General features: G+C 39.6%; 1 protein-coding gene across 8 annotated transcripts in view; it reads right to left on the bottom strand.

The window, feature by feature from the left end:
* PLCB4 (phospholipase C beta 4) overlaps positions 1-21,502 on the bottom strand; it is a 166,992-nt gene that overhangs the window by 55,688 nt on the left and 89,802 nt on the right. For 4 of the 8 annotated variants that reach the window (XM_077749141.1, XM_077749143.1, XM_077749137.1 and 1 more), the window contains 7 exons: positions 18,640-18,735; positions 13,172-13,272; positions 9,900-9,935; positions 7,578-7,719; positions 6,877-6,961; positions 6,430-6,554; positions 4,170-4,221 (listed from right to left, as the gene is read on the bottom strand). In XM_077749141.1, coding sequence (XP_077605267.1) covers positions 4,170-4,221; positions 6,430-6,554; positions 6,877-6,961; positions 7,578-7,719; positions 9,900-9,935; positions 13,172-13,272; positions 18,640-18,735 — 637 coding nt within the window. The remainder of the gene's footprint in view (positions 1-4,169; positions 4,222-6,429; positions 6,555-6,876; positions 6,962-7,577; positions 7,720-9,899; positions 9,936-13,171; positions 13,273-18,639; positions 18,736-21,502) is intronic. The other 4 variants (XM_077749142.1, XM_077749144.1, XM_077749138.1 and 1 more) reach the window with 1 other exon arrangement.

The raw sequence follows: 21,502 nt of genomic DNA, 5'->3' as shown, positions 1-21,502 counted from the left end.
AAAGGATTATGAGGTGTGACATTTCTCCTTAAAGAAACATTCCAACTCACTTTTTTTTTTTTTAAGTTTTGAGATAGCTGTCATTCATTGCTATCTTCTAAGTTTGAATAAGAAGTATTATAGAAAAAACCCCACATAAAACTCACATGTAATCTTCAATAAAGAACCTCCAGGGGACAACACTGATTTTTAAATCAAGGATATAAAGAGTTCTCAGAATCACTCAAATATTAAAGATGATTTTGAAATCTGACTTGTCTCCAAGGGAATGCAACCCAAAATATTAATTTAAAAGCTCTCACTGCACAAAAAGAGATTGTTTTCTATATTCACAGAGTTTTAGACTTGGGTCTTTTTTTTTGTGGTTAGTGGTCACTGGTAAATATGATGATACAGCAGAAGCTGAAGACTCAGCATGAGAAACTACAGTATTATACGCACTACTTCAAGGGAAGCCCACCAGCTTCAGCAAAGTAGCCGACATTAGCTCCCAGGGGAGGTAATCGAAGATGGCTCCGGCTGTCACCAGACGGGAGCATTTGGATTCCAGTTGCATGGAATGAGGGACTCTTCCTTCTGAGACAGGCGTGGGCAATGGGCGTCTGGAGATTCAGTATTCCCCACTCCCTGCAGCCATTTCTGAAGGGACTCTTCTCACCAGAAACACAAAATTGGGGTATTGATGAGTTCCTGGTGCCAAAAGCATTCTTCCATGTTCCCTGCCTCCATATCTGCTTAGAAGCAAACTAATCTGTCAGACAACGAGCTGATCCAAAGTAAGAAATGCCAGGGGAAAAGGCCAATAAACCGAAGTCTAATTCTCCAAAGCAGGCAGCCTTCAGTGTAACGTATATATACTTAAAAACTAAAAGAAAGTGTGTAGAAGTTGGACAGGGCCACAGTGTAAGTCTTGGCTTGGGGCTGACACTGAGCCAGCTAGTCTTGAAGGAATGCTGGTTCTGGGCCTGTGGGGGCTGCAGATGCAGCAGAGGCTGTCTGTCAGTCATTGCTAGGGAGCCCCGGGCATCCATGGGACCTGTGTAGTTCCACAAGGCTCTGAACTCAGAAGGTTTCTGTGTTTGGTTTAATGCGCTGCAGCTGCTCTCTGGAAATTCTTAATAATTTGTGAACAAGGAGGCCCTCATTTTCATTTTGCACTAGGCCCCCCACAAACTTTGTAGCTGGTCCTGCCTGGTATTTTTTGGTACAGAAAATAAATTCATTCCAAGCCTCCAGCTCTGTGTGGTAGACAAGGGCATAGGCTAAAGCCAGTGACAACTGAAGGGATCCAAGGCTTTTCTGTGGCCTTTGTAGGACCTCAGAAGGCAAGGGAGGAAGAGAAGAAGGGCCTTCAGCTGGGTGGCTAGACAGGTGCCATAAGAATCAGAGGATGGGGTCATAAGGAAGGACAACCTATTTGAACACACCCAAGATGGCATCAACTGTTCAACACTCCATTATTTCCTTTACCAACAAGAAAGCAAAATGGCTGACTCTAAGATGTCATGGATTTCAAGACACAACTTCTAAAAAAGTGTGCCTTTTTGAATCATAAAACATCCTACTATTTTGATATCATCCAATTTTCTCTGAAAGCCTGCTGACTTGAGAAATTAATATGCTCTATTTTGTTTTATTAGGAATTACAGAAATGGATCCCATTTTTACACCTTTAAAAATGAGTCTGTTATAAACTACTGCTCACTTTCTTACTAAAAGTCACTCTTACTGAGCCGAATGGCATGACTTCCCAAAACATCAGCCTGCAGAGCAGACCGGGATCCTGAGACAGGCTCCCAAAATGTTTTGTTAATGTTGACAGATTCAGAAATTGTATACATTTGCTCTGCCTGCCGATATTCTATATAAAACAGCAACTATTTGTTACCATAAAGCCTAAAAAGGTACTAAATGCCTCTTTACAGAAACCCAGCCCTCAGCCAAGCCAACAAGGAAGCTTTAAAAAGATCCTGCAGGTGGGTGGGAGAATGAAAGGGGAAACACAGTGAAAGCCAGAGTGCCGACGATGCCCTCGCTCTGTGGAGATGCACCCCGTGTGGCCAGCCCTGTATCTACCAGCTCTGATGACCCCATCACGGAGGAGCAGAGAAACACACATCTGAGAACGATTTCTTCCCTTTGCCCTCTGGGTGACAATTTTTGCCTCCAGGATAAGTGCAGGAAAATGGCAAGGGTTGAGGGGTGGTGACACATGACTGAACACTATTGTCAATGCCTCTTCAAGTTGGGCTGTCCCGCTGCCAAAAATGATACGATTTTTCTAGCCCTTCTGGGGGCACTTCGGCTCGTGGTCACATCATCTCAGACACATCAGCACAGAATTCAGGCTACAGGAACACTGTCCTTGTTTGTGAACACAGTTTAAAATAAACAATGATGCATAAAAACCAGGCACAGATCATATCCAGGGCAATATCCAGAAAAAATTCCCCTTCCTAAGTACTAGGTGTCAGGCAGCTGAGGCAAAAGGCGAAAACTTTAGTGTCACTGGGCCCTAGAGAAGTTTCTGATGAGGGAGCCCCGCTAGGGCTGAGGTGTCTGGTGTGAACCACGAGGGTGGTGGATGCCTCTCCGGACTCTGTAAAGGCTCAATATGGACATCGCTCTTATTTACTCTTTTCTGGCCTCAGTTGTGTGATTGATCATAAGGTCTTGAGCTTTTCTTAAGCCTCGCTTTGCACAGAAATTTGTAGTTCATGAAGTACGTTCACACAGGCTCCCATTCATCCTGACCAAGCCGCTACAACCAGCCTGGCGGGGTAGGTGTTGCCGTCTTCATTTTATCGAGAAGAAAATCGAGGCCCAGAGCCTCACACACCTGCCAGAGCAATGTGGCTAGCATGCCCAGGAGCTGGGGCTCAAAGCCGGACTTTGGACTTGAGCTTTAACCCCCACGCCGCACCTGTCCCCTGCAGCCTCACCGCCTCAGCCTGCCACTGAGGGTCCATCCATTAGTTTATTTGCACAGTCTCCTGGTTATGAACATTTTGCATTTAAGCGACAAAACAGCTTGAAAAAACTCTGGAATGTGTATTTAGCAGTTTTCTTTTGGACTACATAGATTTTACTTCCTTTTATCATTGATCTAGAATGTACTCGTTTAAGGTGTACAATTTTAATTTCTTCCTAAGCACACAGCAGGGGAAAATATAATGTTCTTCCCAGCTACATGTATACCGGGTGATTCAGAGAATAGGACCGTCACTCAGGGGTGTAGGTAACATGGCAGAGAACTGTCTGGTAAGCAGGAAGAGGTGTGAGTGTGCACTTTGAACCCACAACTGCTGAAAATTTTATCTTGACTGGCTGTTTTTGTGTGATAAAAGTGAGGTATTCAACCAGGGAGAGCAAAGACTTCCTGACAGTAGTATTACGGATGGGATGGTACCTCGCTGGATTAATTTTGAGGCCCCAGAACAGATGGACAGATGCACTGAGGAAAAAAAAACAACGAAAAACCAAACAGACAAAAGACCAGCCACACAGTGTTTTTCATCTACAGAATTTAAATTCATATTCTCATTTAACCTTTTGGCGTTTCAGTGGAATTAACATTTCCTATTTCACTCCGTGGTTCACAGATTTTAAAGAGTGCCAGTTAGGTAAACTAGAACAATACACATAGTATTATTTTTTTGACAACTGCTATTTACAAGGCACGCAAAAGGATCAAAACAGGATACGCTTTCTGCCTAGGTGTGTTAAATTCAAATCGACACCCATGACTTCATCACATACTAAATCAACTTCATTCCTCTCTTGGTCCTAAGCAAAATACATACAGTTAATATTCATATTTCCAGGCAATGTCCAAATGAGCAGGGGTCATTATCTGTCCTAGCTATAACAACCTCCACTCTGGAACTTAAAAGTGACAGAATTAAACTCTAGAGTATGTATGATTAACTGCTTAACTTATGGTTCAATTTTTAAAAAAATTTTTTGACAATCTGCTTAGTAAACTGGGTAGATGAAGAATGTATACTTGCAAGCAGAATCTATCTAGGGATTTCATTTGTTTCTGTCCCATCCCTCCCTCAAACCCAGTGTAATTAGAGCGGCCCCTAATTAAAAATGACACAGTTTCATTATAGCCATAGTATGGAGTTCAGAAACACGGTAACAACAGTTTAAATCACATTACTCACCCGCATGATCCATTATACTCAAATTTTCCCTGATTCAATTGCATTGCTAAATCTGTCAAGAGACAAAAATAATTTAGCATCTCATCTCCCCAAAGATCACGATGGGTGATTTTAAACAATGGAAATCAGATACTGATCTAGGCCGAAATGTCCTTTTTAACATGGCAAGGTACTTCTGGGTCTATTTAGAGCACACAACTCTCTTCCATGTTGAAATCATCTTGTGTTTAAGTTAAACATAAAACCTTATGTGTTTTCATAAAGATCATGGTAATGATAATGAAATATATAAAATGGTAATTTTATAATTGCTTTAAAAATTGGATTCAATATGAGTCAGATTTAAGATACTAGATTCAATATATATGGAGTATATATACATATTCAAAATATTGGATTCAATATATGAGTCAGTTCAATGACTGTTGAGAGTACCAATGTCCAGTTTGATATAGTTGGTGAGAACGTGCCTCATGATCACAGAGGAAAGGTATGCGGGAGAGGTCCAGTAGGGTCACAGGAATGCAAAATTTGATTAAAAACAGTAAAACAAAAACTTGATAGCATCATGTAAAAATTGGTGACTTGTTCCTACTTTTAGATTTAAGGGGAATCCTTCCAGTGAGGCCTATGCTGGCAGGGCATGGCTTATGATTTTTCTCTTCCAAGTAGATACAATCTTTTCTTTTTTCATTAGAAAAAAAAAGTAATAAGCTGATGGACTTTTTTTTTCTTTTTCAACATGTTGTGGTTGATCCTATAGTTACAAAATAAAACCTAAGCTGACCTAGTAAATAAACTGGTTTAGGATCTAGGATCATTTAACCCATATAATGGACTGACTCACTGACAACTGGATATACAACTTGACCTCCTCCCACCCCCTCCCCACTTCTTTTAAGTAAAATCAGCTGTACCCTTTTGTGTCTACTATAAGCACTATGGGATTGTACTGGCAGCTGGTCATAGTTTAGCATAGCAAGGATTGATGGGGATGCTATACAGACATTTAACTCCACTTAGCCTCAACCGAAGAGAGGGAATACAGTCAGCCCACATTTATGGCAAAGGGATGAAAGTCAAAATCAGTCCAGATAATGGGGAATAAGGAGGACAGAAATTCTCAAAGTATGGGGGTGCCTGGGTGGCCCAGTCTGTTGAGCATCAGACTCTTGATTTTGGCTCAGGTAATGATCTGATGGTTTGTGAGATTGAGCCCCCTGTCAGGCTCTGTACTGACAGCATGGAGCCTGTTTGGGATTCTCTCTCCTTCTTTCTTTCTGCCCCTCCACCATTCACACTTACACTCACATGTGCTCTCTCTCAAACATTTAAAAAAAAAAAAAAGTTCTCAAAGTATGGTAGATGGACTAGAAAAGGAAAATATCCCCAAATCAAGAAACACGGAAAGCATCCCTTCATATAGCAAAGGACTGAACAAGAAAAGGTTTTTATTTTGGTTTGTTTTACCGATTTTTAGGACCATGCTATGGAATTAGCCACAGCACATGAATAGGTTTTGTGGCATACTTCTTATGTCTTTCAGGTAGATAACTAGAGCTCAGTGTTTCTCTACCTCTAAGCTTAAAATTGTGATCCTAGGCTCTTAAGTAAACTCCAAAATTTAAAAAAAAATTGTTTATGCATTTAAAAAATTGACTCCTTCTGGGAAGAGAGAAGATAATATATTGGAAACCTGCCTTTGGGTACACTTTGGAGGAATAAATTATAGATTAGTATCTCTAAGAATATATAAATCCTTACATACTGTTTTAATGGAGTCTACTCTAGAATATTTTTCTGTACTTTTATGGTGAGGTGCCCCTGTGTTCCTATCTGCTGAATGTTAGCAGCGGGAAGGGGTACTTTCCAAGGGAGAAATGAGTCACAGTTACTATACAGAGATACCCAAATTCTTCCCATTTAATTTGGCCTCTGGAAATGAAGATAAGTTTGATCCAAAAACTAGAAAAATTAGAAATATTTTGGAAAATGGGACAGACAAAAAATGTTTGGCAGATTGGTTGTAGTATTTATGAAGGGAAATTCAATTTAAATCCAAATATTTTGCCTTCTATCCTTTTTATGGCTCTATTTTGGGTTTTTCATATCTCAGCATTACATAAATCCAACATCACATTGTTTTGCCATATGTCTCCCTCCTTTAAAAAAATGCCCACAGCCAACTGATGGCCACTGTTGGCACCATCCTGTCAAAGTGTTCTCCTGGAATTCGAGGTCACTGGACATCAGTTCCTACCTGGGGTCTGATAGTTCAGCGAAACCATCTGGCAGCCAGCGTTCCAGAAAATCTGAGGCATGTAATTACTGGAATCGACCCGGCCTCCCTTGGGGTAAATGCGGCTCATTTGCCGTTTGTTATAACTGTGTAACTTATTAAGGAGAATGGAAAAAAAAAAAAAAGAGTATTCCAGAAGCAATAAATAAACAAAGACCTAAAACAACAAGGGTCTAGGCCAATGACGACAAACATGTAGGTAACAGCAAATTTCACATTTTAAGTGATGCTTAAGAGAAAAACCATAAAAACAATTCACATTTGGACAGATTTTCACAGTTGTGTTGGTCTTTCCCACATATTCTTTTATTAGCTCTACAATGATCTATTAGCCATTTATCTGTTTTAGAGACTCCCGCCAAACCCAAAGTGCACCAGCCGTTCATTCTATTCACTACATAAGGATACTTCACAAATTCAATCGCGTGTGTCTTCAAGTAGCCTAGACCGACGGACTCATTAAAAGAAGACATGTTATAATGAATATTGCGCTCTGTAAAGAAAAATAAAGATGCACTCAGTGATGCTCCCATCCAATCTGATGGAAAGACAAGCAATAAATGTAATTACATCCCAAATCACGAGGCTTTGGAAGCAGATGTTCCATTATCGTATCTGCGGCTCCTACTTTCATTAACATCCTGTGGATAGAGACAGCTGACTTAAATAGTGATGGATTAAATTTGGTGTCATTAAACAAATTATGTGTATATGTCCTACACAGCCACCACTGAAATATGTATATTGGATGGCAACGGTGGCTTCTCCAGCCCCAAAATGATTATGAAAGTTTAAAAATATACATTTTTGGAAGTCAGGTTTTGATTAAAAGAGGTCTTATGAAAATACATCTAAAGCAAGAAGCAATACTAAGCTTTACTCATACTAACAAATACACAGTGTCTCAGGGCCACCCTGTGGGTGATGTAGGAAATGACAAGGCAATGCCACTGCATGCCAAACACATGGCTGCATGCATGGTCTGTGACACAGCAATAGGTAGAACAGCCCCTATACCCAGAAGAGACAATTGTGACAAGCCACATCACAGCTCATCAGCATAATAAAAGCAGACAACAAAGGCAACAGAATTTAACCTTTGGGATTACCTTCAGCCACATGGAAACCTTGAAACTTAACGGGCTGTGCATAGTTGATCATCGTAGACAAATACGGATGGATATTAGTGGTCGCACCTACATATTTGTAAGATGCCATCCACGCCTGTTCATCTTCTACAGTAACCAGGCCCTGCAAGCACAAGGAAAGGGATACGCAGGTTGGGGACTTCAGTGGAACAGACACATGCTACAGACATCCTCAATGAAGAAGATTTGCACACACAAATTGAAAGATAAAGACCTTTTCTTCCTCAGTTTTGCTAAAGGATCATTATAAAAGCTCATGTCCATGGGTACCTGGCTGGCTCAGTCAGTAGAGCATGTTACTCTTGATCTCAGGTTTGTGAGTTCGAGCCCCATGTTGGGGTGAAGCCACTTAAAAAAACTACTGTAGTCTCTAATAATATAATAATATAAAAGGAGATAATAATAAAATATAAGGCTTATCTTACATTTTTTTAAGATTCCCAAACGACTTTAAAATACTCAAGAAAGTATATGGAGGACACAACAATCTATGAGATGTATATGGCTGGTATTATGATTTCTAATTTCACAAATTGTGACACAAAGTGGAAAAACAACTTCAGCGTGTATCAGAGTCCCCTGACTGGCTTGTTAAGACATAAATTCNNGCAGTGTTCCCAATGAAGTGAATGTGGCGTGAGGCCAAAGTATTTCCATTTTTAACAAACTCTTAAGTGCTAATGATGTGGCTGGTGTGGGGACCACACTTTGCTTAACACCGGTCTGGTATCTAAGCCATATCCTTAAGTAGTTTATGGTATTTTTTTTAAAGAGCTTATTCTGAAAAGAATCTGATAACCCGCTACATAGGACATGTCAACACTGCATCATTTTACATAGAAGAAAAAGAAAAATTATTTTGGTGTTTTTCTTGGTAAATCAGAATAAACCACAAAAAATAATACAACTGATCAAAATTTTGTTGAGAACTTCGAAAACCTAAAATTCCTGCGTAGACTGATACAGGAGGATGAACCGAACCACTCAGTTACATGAACCCATTCATTAGTCAAATGCTCAGAATTTCTTACCCGATGACTTAATAATCTGAGCCTTCTAAATCATCAAACTGATTTCACCAATGAAAACCTGAGATACATAACCAAATAACGTTACTTGTTTTTATTTTTAGTCATTTCTTTATATGTCTCGTCTACCCACATAAGGGCAGAGGCCATGTCTGATTCCTTTCTTGGGTGTTAATGATACTACATAATAGCAGGACCGCGTGTTGGGCACTGGGCTGAATGCCTGCATGGACAACTTCATCACTGCTGGTAATCATGTGGAGTAAAAATTAGAGTCCCACCCAATGACCATGTGAAAAGAATAGGGCCTTGAGGATTAAAATAATTTGGTTACAGCTACTTTGCTAACACACAGCAGGGACCAAACATCAACCTCTGCTTTGCTGACCCCAATACTTTATGACATTCTAAAAGAGAATTTCATGAATGTCATGGGAGGACTGAGATTGGACTTATCCATAACTAGTCCAAATTTACTATGTAGACAGTAACAAGATAGAATCTCACTCCAAATAAGATAGGGCCTCACAGACAGCCAGACATGATGTTCTGAAGCTCTGAAGTATGGGTATTAAATTATAGGGCAAATTTTTGTCTTTGCCATTAGTCTCATTACTTTAATAAACCATGTGCATTTACTCAATAAAACCACTGTGATCTCTTTTGTGATCCTCTTCAGGAGGACAAAAGAAACTAAAAATGTAACTTTACTTTCTTTATAATAAAGTCAATATCTAATAGCATCAAAGTCTAAAAAATGTATGTAGTGTGAAATTAACTAATGATCTTTTAAAATGCCAGTGTAGTCAGAATCAAGGTCACCTTGCTAGTATGCTATCAAATAGATCTGATAGCATAGATCTGATGACCTCTTAGGTCATTTTTATTTTCAGATTCAATGTGTTGATGATTATGTACTCCTATTATAGGAATTAAATCTCTAATGTCAACTAAGTGCCTGACTGCACTAAACACTTATTTTTAGGAAAATCATCTTATTCTCCTGCCTGGTTTTGTGATTTTATCAGGATTTAATCACTGCACCACTGTAAATAACTTTTTTTTTTTGAAAACTCTTATAATTAGATGCATTAAGCATGTAAATATTATACTCCTCAATAGTAAGCCTGATATTCCATGGGGTAGGGGGAGAGATAGAGTTAACAATATTTAGTACAAACTGTTCCATATTTGAGGGTCACATATGGTATTTATAGTAAACAAACTGCACTGCAGGAGGAAATTATTTCCTCACCTTTTTGTTGATTTCATGTTCAAGGTCATCTGAGGCCTAAATTAGAAAAAGACAAAAATTTGTTTACTTCTCTAAAGGGCAAAATTCCAAATGTACTAGCCATACATATGCAAATTATTTAAATAGATATATGTAAGCTTGTTATTCTATTTGTTAAGAAAAACAAAAGTTAATGAGGCCATAAAGCCTTAGGCAAAAGCAAGTACTGGAAAGATACAACAGCCTGTCTTACATATCAGAAAGGCAAATCTTAACGCTCTCTCTCTCCTTTGTTGATAGTCTTTGCCTATTTAGATGTTTTCTTACAGTAGTTTAATTAGTTATTTAGTCATGGGTTTGGGAAATAATTGACATGGCCAACTCTTCTGATAGGTAAAGGGCAGGCAAGCATGAATAGATACTCTGTGGCAATTCAACACTCATGTCTGGATACTGGTAAAGGCTTTATGTGGTAAGGTAGTGTCAACATAAGAGTTGAGACTTGGTAAGCATCCAATAGTCTCAAAGTAGTCAAAATACTATCAGACAAAGGCGGGTGTGATGAAAGTGTTTCTTTCGCTTTGCTTTTCAAACACTCTCTCATTTTCCTACTACCAAATGCATTCACCTATGCATTCTTCATCCACTGTCTTCAATGATTTAAGTATCCCTGCTCCCATCAAAGACCACAACCTCACATCACCACCATACCATTCCACTCTCACGTCCTCAGGAAGCTAATAGGCAGTTATCTTCTCTCTCTGGCAAGACTAATCTCTCCTCCATGACGCCTTGTGCAATAGTTTGCAAACCCAGTTCTGATTCATTCATTCTAAAAAGAACACTTCCTTGGCTTCTTGAATTGCCTTTAGCCACCACCAGCCTATTTCTTGCTTCCCTTTACAGCAAAACTTCTCAAAAGTATAGTCTCTACTTGGGATGTCTGGCTGGCTCAGTTGGTAGAGACCTCAGGGTCATGAGTTCAAACCTCATCTTGGGTGTAGAGATAACATAAAAAAAAGAAAAAAGTATAGTCTCCACTTATTCATATCCATCTGCTTCAGTGTCCCCCACCTCTCTACTGAAACTTTTTTCAAGGTTGGCAATGATCTCTATGCTACCAGTCCAATGGACACTCTTGAGTCTTCTACTCAGTTAATCAACAGTGGTCAAAATCCAACCACTTTGCCGGGGACTAGAAGGTTCCGGGAGGAATGAGATGTTGATCAAAGAGAACAAATGTCCAGTTACAAGAGCAGTAAATTCTGGGGATCTAGTATACAGCACGGTGTCTATCGTTAAGAACACTGCATCATACACTTGAAAGTTGCTAAGAGAGCAGTGTTAAATGTTCCCACCACACACACACACACACGTAATTATGTGAGGCAATGAATATGTTCACTAACCTTATTGCAATTATCACTTCATAACATATACAAGAATGAAATTATCATATGTCCACCTTCAACTTACACAATGTTATGTCAATTACATTTCGAATAAGCTGGAGAAAAGAAAACCCACCTCTCTTCACTTCTCTTATCCCTGTACTCTTGGTTTCCTTTGTCTCGGTGACTTCCCTCCTACTTCTCATACCATACCTTGTTCTTTTCGGACCTACATTTTCTACCTCTTCCCATGATCATCATCTCCTGAACTCCTAGTCTGTATCTCTAGCCTGACCTTTCCTCTAGTTCTAAATACAGATGCTGCTGCTGCTGACAACAATGGTGAAGACGAAAAGGGTGATAATTTAGCAGCAATAATGAATGCTTTTATGGGAATGACCAAATGCGAGGCCCCATTGTAAGCTCTTTACATACCCTGAGCCCATATTCTATTCACAAAAGACCAATAAAATAGGTATTATTATCTTAATTTTGCAGTTGAGGAAATTGAGGCACTGAGAGCTTAAGTAACTTCCCGGAGGCTACACAGTCAGGAAATGAAAAGAGTATCAGGTGTCAATGCTACATGTACCTACATGCCTGCTGCCCCTAGACAATCTCACAGGCCTCAAAGATCCTGTCCCGCTTGAAACACTGAGTTACTTCTCTTCCAGGCTCCCTCATCCTGTCCCCCCAGCTCCTGAAACTCAGACCCTGAGAGTCCTCTTGCTTCCTCTTTCCCCTCATTTGCCCACATTCAATCCATCAGCAAGTCGAATCATCTTTGCTTCCTCAACAGATCTTGAATCCACTCAGTCCTGTTTCTACTGTTCAGTTTAACCCTCAGCGGTCTGGCCGAGTACAAAACCCTGGCCTAACTGCTCTTCCTGCATCCACTCTTGCTTCTTTCTCATCTCCATATGGTTCCTACAGTGGACTTTAAAAACTGTCAGGCTGCAGTGTTCCCTTCTTTAAACATGTTCAAAGGCTTCAAATTTCACTTAAATTAACTTTATAGTTTCTCACAGCAGCTTCCCAAATCCTGCATCATGTAGTTCCTACCTTCCTGTACAATCTCATCTTGTTTCACTCTGCCCTTCACTCAGCCTACTCCGTTCAGTGCCTCTGTTGCTCACACCTGGGGCCCTTCCTCTACTCTCTGCGTGGCTGAATCCTTTGCCTTTGGGGTTCTGGCTTCCTTATTCCCTTGCCCTCATTAGTCTCCAATTTAGCACTTACTTTTAGTTTTCAGAATAGCACCTATCACAATTGCAATTATAGAATTTATGGTTTATTTGTTTGTTGCCTGTTTCTTATTCCCTCCCAGTAAACTCTCATCAGACTGTAAACTCAATGAGAACAGAAATGAAGCATGTTTTGGCCTTTTTGGGTTATTATGGCCTAGACTATGCCTGTTATACACTAGGTACATAATAACTATTTTTCTTGGCTGAATGGTTGGGTGGATAGAAATACTTCTATACTTATTCTACATTAGGTGGGAGATGAGATACCTAACTGGTAGGATGGATTTACTAATGAGGCCTTGCTTGGGATGACTGGGGTCATTTTTCTGATGACTTCAACAGGTTAACCTTTGCCACCAGGATGTTGTCTCCCTATACAGTTATAATAATGTGATAAATGATTTACTCAAAGGATACTGAGCAAATAGGCTGTGATCAACACTGGGAGCAGCTAATAAGCAATTCAAATGTCCTTTCTAACTTAAAATTGTTCATGTCACACATGAACGTATGGACTCTGGTCACCCAACTCAGAAGGGGAATTATAGAATATTTTCTTGTGGTTGTTCCATTTTTAAAATGTCCTAACTGCCACAACTAACAGCTGCTACCTCTTCTTGAGAGTCATGACAAAAAGGGACACCAAGACCCTGACCTTCTTGACACTATTTGCAACGGCCTCTTTGTGACCCAAGTCATCCGCAGAAAGTTCACTTCCAAATTTGTATTCAGGGTGGGCTTCCTCCTCTTGGTCAGCTGTGTAAAAGGCAATAAGAATGAAAAAGAAAATCAGTGAAGCCAAATTACCACCCACCAGTCAGATCATCTGCATAATCTTGAGTAGAGCACAAACCCTTTTAGAGGGAAAGGAAACTACCTGAAAATGGGAACATTTAAACATGCAATTCTTTCAAATAAAGCTCTTACTAACTCTTACCTACTCAAGGCCAAGGAGCACATCTTGTCAGCTGTTATTTCTCTTGTGCCTAGCATGATGTGTGACATGTGCGATGCTTAATATATTTTTTTCTTAACTGCCTGATTACTTCCACCTCAGTATACTAACCCTAAAAATTAAGGCCTCAAGCACTCAAGATTTATCTGTGACTTACACAGGGTGTTCTGATCTTCCATGGGAAGACACAAGAAATGGAAAATATATTTGATAATTTAAAAAATAGACTAAATGTCCAGTTATACGTTATGATCACAGTGACTTGTGGCCAGGAGTGGTATGACATATAAAAGAAAGAACTTGGAGGGACTCTACTATACCTGTAAACCACTTGTCAAACCTGGCTTAGATTTAAGAGACTCTAAAATCATTCCTTGGGCTCATGCTAACAGGGAGGCTGGAAGTGGGTGTTAAATAAAGCTGATGGTGGGGCACCTGGATGGTTCAGTCGGTTAAGAGTCCAACATCGCTCAGGTCATAATCTCTTGGTTCATGGGTTCGAGCCCCGTGTCGGGCTCTGTGCTGACTGCCAGCTCAGAGCCTGGAGCCTGCTTCAGATTCTGTATCTCTCTCTCTCTCTCTGACCCTCCCCTGCTCACACTGTTTCTCTCTCTCTCTCAGAAATAAATAAAACATTAAAAAAATCTTTTTTAAATAAAGCTGATACCCCAGGAGCATGGCTCAGGCTGTGAAGGGAGGCAAAGAGCACTCAGTCCACCAGTCCAGAGAATGACAAACTCTGATATCCTCTCAAGGCTGTCGGTGGAAAAAGAATCACCCATTGGAAAATGAGCCACGTGCTGGTAGGAGATTTGGATTCCCATGATCGCCATTCTACAAAAAGATTGCACGTAAGGAATCTGCCTAAAAACTAGCCAGAATCAGGACCCATAGGCCTCAGGGCGAGGCCAACACAAATCCCCACTGTCACAACAAAGGGCACGAGGGACTGCTACTGGACAAAAACTGTGAAATAATTTCTGAGAATGGACTCCCAGGAATGGGAAGCAGACCCATAACAAATGGAGACTTTTTTCTTTTTAGAGCATGTTTAAAATATGCAAAGAACTCCAGGACAAAAGAAAATCTATTTCATCATCAGTTGTAAGATGCATTTTTTTCACATATTAATATTTCTGATGTTATAATGTATTGTTTTCAGTTGTAACATGATATTTTACAATTAGTTGGAAGAATCTTTCTTAGTCATAGGTAAAATAATGGTGTCTCTCAACCGATGATACCTTAAATTTGGAATTTCTTTTTGCAAAGTGTTATTTCAGACATGGAAAAAAGTGAGGTAAGAGAGAGAGATAGTTTCCTGTTTTGAAACTGGTATTCTGATGAGTGGATACTGTGGAGGCAAATGATTAAAAAAAGAAAAAAGTAGGTCATAGAGGCCTTGGGGCAGGAAAAAAAAAAGCCTTTAAGAAGTGGGAATAGGTCTTTAAAAAATCTAGTCTTTAAAAAAAAGTGTCTACTTTATAGATGAGGAAACAGATTCAGAGGTATGATTTATAAGCAAGGTCACAGAGTAAGATATGGGCCTAGATTTCTCTGATTCTTAGTCAATGCTCTTAATAGGACACTGAGTTTCCATGACCACTGAATTTCCATGACTTACAGTCTGTAACCAAGACTTTGAAACGTCCCACCGTTCAATTTCCAGTTTATATATCTCTTAGTCTAATCTGACCAGCCAGATGTAAACTACTTGAAGTCAAGAAATGTGGCCCATACAAGGAGTAGAGACTTGACTTTAAAAGAGCTGTGTGAATGAATGACACCATCCCCTGGAGTTTGCAAGAATGCAGAGGCATAGCCACAACCACATCCAGTTCTGGCATTCCTCACGGCTTGTTTTACAGTCCTGGAAGCACAGGTCCTTTCTGAATCTAAATCTAGCCTAACGACTGGGCACGTGCTTTCACTAAGAGCCTTTTCTATTTTTTACAGCCTCTAGGCAGGGCTACCTTTTTGAACTATGCTTGGCTTCCTCTTGCCTGCTGTGTTGAAGTATTTAAATTAGAGTCTGGTCATTCATGTATAGTAGGATCATACTGTGACACCAGCATAATTACAGCCAACTGGTTGACCAGAATTAAGCCAGGTATCACTGAGGGAACCTATCAATATATAACTGGTATATCAGAAAGTTCTATGTCCTTAAAGAGAAATTCAAGTGGATGATTTTCTCTTCTCAGTCAATTTTCTACATGTATGCTATCCCCCACATGTTCCAATATTATTTGTTAACATTTAATCAAAATCTCAAGTATTTTTTGGAATAACATGGGAGCCCCTAGAGCCAAATATTTTGTAGCATATGCATAAAAAGTGGGAGGTACCCTTATGGATGATAAGTGGAATCAAAAGGACCCTCATTTTGGATTATTTCCTGTGCTCAGGAAATTGCACATCTTTGACTTTCATCAGTTACATTTTTTTCTTTAAAACAATTTAACAGCAACTTTGCATCTTGGTGTTCTTTCCATATTCCTGTATATTAGAAGGGCAGGATTCTAAGGTACAAAAGGTCTTGAACCTGGAGTCAGGCAGTCCCAGGATTGAACTGTAATGCCATTGCTCACCAGCTGTGGGGTCATGTGTGGAATAGGTAACCTAAACTTCAGCTTCCTTATCTGAAAAAGGAGTGTAATGATACCAATTTCATTGGGCCATAGAAGAAGTAGATAAGGTGGGGATGTAAACTGCTTCATTCACAGTTGGTACAACAACGGTGGCTGCTATTCATATTATTATTATTTTCCTTGTTAATTTATTCTATTATTCTGCAGTCTGTTTTACTCGATTGTGCTATCCAGTAATGTCTTACGTGTTTTTACTACCATCTATAAAACTTAACCTAAGTTAAAGAACTGATTTTACATAATATTCATCTTTTCAAGTTTTAGAAGTATTTTACTGACCTTTTGAAATAGTATTCCTTTCAATATTTTATTCTTAAATCTTGTTTAGGTTTATTATTTGAAAAAAAAAAGTGAAAGAATAGGCACTGTGGTTGATAGTATTTTCCAAAAACAGCTGCAGAATATCTGCTCTTCTATAAGGTGATCTTGCTACTCACCCATCCCCTCGAACTTGGGTGGGCCTTAATCTTGTTTTGATGAATAAGATATACAGGAAATGATGATGTGCCAGTTCTGGCATAGTTCTTATGTTTAGCAGCTTTTGCTTTCTGCTTCTCTGAACACTGGCTCTCAGGATGCTCCATCTAGAATTGGCCATCGGGGCGCCTGGGTGGCTCAGTTGGTTAGGCATCCGACTTCGGGTCAGGTCATGATCTCACAGTGAGTTCGAGCCCCATGTCGGGCTCTGTGCTGACAGCTCAGGGCTTGGAGCCTGCTTTGGATTCTGTTTCTCCCTCTCTGCCTCTCCCCCGCTCATGCTCTGTCTCTCTCTCAAAAATAAACATTTTAAAAATTAAAAGACTTGACAACCATATTTTGAGAAACCAAACCATGTGGAAAGGCCACATGGGGGTGCTCTGGCCGGTAGACCCTGCTAAGCTCCTCACCACAGCTGCCAGCCACATGAGTGGGCCATTGTGGACAACTGGCCCAACTGAACCTTCAGATGACTCTAGTCCCAGATGTCATCTGCCTGCAAATGGATGAGAAACTTGAGGGAGAAGCACCAACTGGAGCCCAGATGCCCCCAAGAACTAAAGTAACAAAGTGTTATTTTAAACCTCTAGATTTTGGGGTGGTTTGTTACACAGTAATAGATAATTGTAGCAGTCATTGATTAAATAATTCCAGATACCTCTGCCCTCCGAGACACTTCCTGCCATATACAACATATGAAAAGCAAGTCATTATGATGTTCTCCGGGAGTGGAGTTGAACCCATGGTCTAGACATGTAACTATTCCACAGTGAGCCATCTTTATTACCGAGATTAGTTAATTCTCACAGCTTTCAGGTTTTCACTTGTAATATCAAGCTTTCCTGAAATCTACTCTCATTATTTCAGATGTTTATAGAGTAAATGAAGAGAGTTTCTGCATGTGTCTCAATTATTTAGCCCCAAACCACTACATAAATCCAAGGCAGTGTCCAATCAACAGACACACGATATAAGGCCAAGTCATTTCGCTAATCCATTTTCATACCACCTAATGAACACATACTTTTCTAAAAACATTCCAAACCTTTCAAAAGACCCAATTAAACCAAGCATTATGGTTATATGGTTCTATAATACGGTTTTATGGCTATATGGCCCTAGTAGCAAATATTCATCTATTTGAAGCAAGGCTGCCTTTGCTAAAATTATCTACTGCTATTCATAATTCTGGTGAGCTGGTTATTTGAAGGAATTTGAACTTGAAATTTTAATATTGGTTTTGAATTTCCAGTTCATTTCGTGTGTGCATACAAACCAATCATTTACCTGAGGGTCTCTACCCATGTTCCTTTCCTTTTAACTTGCCTCATACTATCATCATTAACAACACTGAAGTTTATGATTTTGTTTATAGGAAGGGATTGCCAACTGTTCTTTTTATTCCAACCCCTTGCCTTCCACAGCAAGGATTCTCTGGCTGTGAATTTCTACTGAGCAGCTGAAGGCACAACAGGAAGGGAGATGACTCAGCCATGAAATTCTAGTGCCCAGGTAAACTGGAAGGAACACTGGGAAAATTACCAAAAATTATCAAAAGATTAAAGCTTAGTGCACAAATATCTCCTTGACCATTAGAAATTAAACCCTCACATTATCTAAGAGGGTCTACGGAGACAAATTCTTTGTTTTTTGTTATTTTAAGAAGTATTTTTGGGGCACCTGGGTGGCTCAGTCGGTTAAGCATTTGACTCAATTTCAGCTCAGGTCATGATCTCCCAGTTGGTGGGTTCAAGCCCTGCATCGGGCTCTGTGCTGATGCTGTGGAGCCTCCCGGCAATTCTCTCTCCCTCTCTCTGTACCTCCCCTGCTTGTGCTCTATCTCTCTCAAAATAAAGAAATAAACTTAAAAAAAAAGTATTTCTATGTGGGGCACCTGGTTGGTTCAGTTGAAGGAGCATGAGACTCTTGATCTTGGGGTCATGAATTTAAGGCCCAAGTTGGGTGGAGAGCTTAAAAATAAATAAACCTTTTTTAAAAAACTATTTTTGTGACACTTAAATTAAAAGAAAACCAACTTACCACTCTCTATTTCCTCTTCATTATCATCCTCTAAGATGCTAACTGGGGCAGCAGATTCTCCAGCTTCCATCATGCTCTTCAAAGCTTCGAGCTGTTCTGTCATTAAAAACAAGGGAAGGAGATGGTGACAGGTGCTCCATCACTTGCAAAGCCTGAGCCTGAAGATAGACACTGAGAAGGAAATGTATTATCTAGGCTTCCATTGGCTACATCCCTAAGACTGTAGCAGACCGCTGCTTGGATGTCTCAAGAGGCTTACAACAACCCATACTGTCTACACGGGGTGAAAAACTAATGGAGCATGGGTGAAATGCCCCAGGTCCTGGTTGTAAGTTTGAGAGGAAGGCTCGGTCACTGAGAAGGATGTTAAGGCTTAGTAACAAAGGTGCATCGTTTGGATGTGATATTGAAACGGTGGAAAAGAGATATGTACGCGAGACTGACAAAACTTCAGGAAAAAACATCTGCAAGTGACAGACCTGAGACAATTATCCTCATCTATAAAAAGCTCTGATAAGTCAGTAAAGATAGAGGAAGTAATTTTAAAAATGGGAAACATGTAAAAGCATATCATAAATAATGATATATAAAGAAACTAGTTACCAAAAACATAAATATCAAAAAACTCAAGCCTCATTTTCCTTCTCCCAGTCAGGCACATATACATACAAGGTGGCCAACAGCCAGCAGTGAGAATGTACCTGGGAAGGAGGCATCCTCCTACATTATAGTGAGAATGTGAATTGGTACAATTTTTCTAAAAGACAGTATCAAGGTACATCACAATATAAAATGTGTGTCTGCTTTGGCCAACCAACTCTCATTGCACCAATGGATTCCAAGGAGAAGCTGCACAAATGAATAAAATGAGCAGTGACACGTGTCTGTCGTTGTTTCTACAGTAATGAACATCCATCAGCTTGGGATTGGTTACATGGTACCGTATCCCACCCACATAATAAATTCTGCATAGGATTTCATACATTAGAATTATAGTTAGTAAGTAGTAACTTTAGCATGAACCTAAGTACACTTAATTGATTCAATTAAACATAATAAAAATCAGTATATTTAACATGATCCCCACTTGTATCAAAAATATGTGTATGTCTATACATATACATGTGTCTATAGTACATGTGCCTACATGTAAAATATATAATTTAGTTCTATTTTATTGTTGCCTTATGTTTTTCTTTGTTGTTTTCAGTCTCCTATGGTATTATTGCTTTTGTAATAAATGATCATTACTGTAATTTAAAATTTAGAATATCTAGGGAAAAAACACAATACAATCATACCATCAGTTAATGCTTCACTGAATTAAGAGATTGGCTGAAAGAAAATATTTTACAATATTTCCAGGGAAAATATCTATATAAAATCATTTCTGTCCCTACATTCATATACACATATACATTCACACATTCACTCAGGATTCCTAGATATTTAAACCTCACACAGGCCAATTGCAAAGGGTATGTTTTTAAGAAGACTTTACAGCAGGGGCACTTTGGTGGCTCAGTTGGTTAAGCATCTGACTTGCTCACGTTATGGTCTCACAGTTTTTGAGTTCAAGCTCCGCGTCGGCCTCTGTGCTGACAGCTCAGAGCCTGGAGCCTGTTTCAGATTCTGTGTCTCCCCCTCTCTCTGCCCCTCCCCTGCTCATGCTCTGTCTCTTTTTCTCTCTCAAAAATAAATAAACACTAAAATAAAAAAAAAGAGGACTTTAGAGCATAAAAAATGATAAAATGCTAGTTCCTTCTATCTTGATAAATTCTAAAATGGCTCTTTCACTTTCTCCTCGTTTTGACTTGAGATAACACCAAATCCTGCATCCTATAACTGCATGAATATGCTTCGCCCACTGCACGAATGAGGTGATATGGAAACTACACTTACATGTACACGTGGCCACTTTGCTCTGAAAAGTACATGTAACACCTCTGTGCTCCCCTGGTCACCTAAATCAGTGCTTTAAAAATTTATTTCACTCTACAGCTAAAGAACTGCTCAAAACAGATATAAACAACACAACTGAACACGAATTTAGAACAATAATCATAAAATTAATTGCCGGGCTTGAAAAAAGCATGGAGGACAAAAGAGAAGCTATGGCTACAAACACCATGATGCTTAAAAATAGTTATGGTGAATTAAAAAATGGGATAAATGAGATACATAATAAACTGGAGGCATCCAATGCACGGACTGTAGAGGCAGAAAGGAGAATAAGTGATTTAGAAGACACTATTCTAGAAAAAGAAGAAACTGAGAAAAAGAGAGATAAACTGATCCAGGAACATGAAAAAAGAGTTCAAGAGCTCAGTGATACAATCAAACGGAACGATATCCATATCAAAGGAATCCCAGTAAAGGAAGAGAGAGGGAAAGGTGCTGAAGGAGTCCTGGAACAAGTTATAGTAGAGAATTCCCCAACCTGGGGAGGGAAGTAGACGTTGAAATCCAAGAGGCACAGAGAACTCCCCTCAGACGTAACTTGAACTGATCATCTGCACGACATATCATAGTGAAACTGGCAAAATACAAGGACAAAGAGAGAATTCTGAAAGCAGCTAGGGAGAAAAGGGCCCTAACATACAAAGGGAAACCTATCAGAGTTGACAGACCTATCTACTGAAACTTGGCAGGACAGAAAGGAATGGCAAGAGATCTTCAATGTGATGAACAGAAAAAATATGCAGCCAAGAATCCTCTATCCAGCAAGCCTGTCATTCAGAATAGAAGCAGAGATCAAAGTCTTTCCAAATAAACAAAAATGGAAAGAATTTGTCACCACTAAACCAGCCCTACAAGAAATCCTGGGGGGATTCTCTGAGGGAAATCTTGCAAGGAACACAAG

This window comes from Crocuta crocuta, unplaced genomic scaffold (assembly GCF_008692635.1).
Source record: "Crocuta crocuta isolate KB4526 unplaced genomic scaffold, BGI_CrCroc_1.0 scaffold407, whole genome shotgun sequence".
Taxonomy (NCBI): Eukaryota; Metazoa; Chordata; class Mammalia; order Carnivora; family Hyaenidae; genus Crocuta; species Crocuta crocuta.
This window is presented reverse-complemented; position numbering and strand designations above follow the sequence as displayed.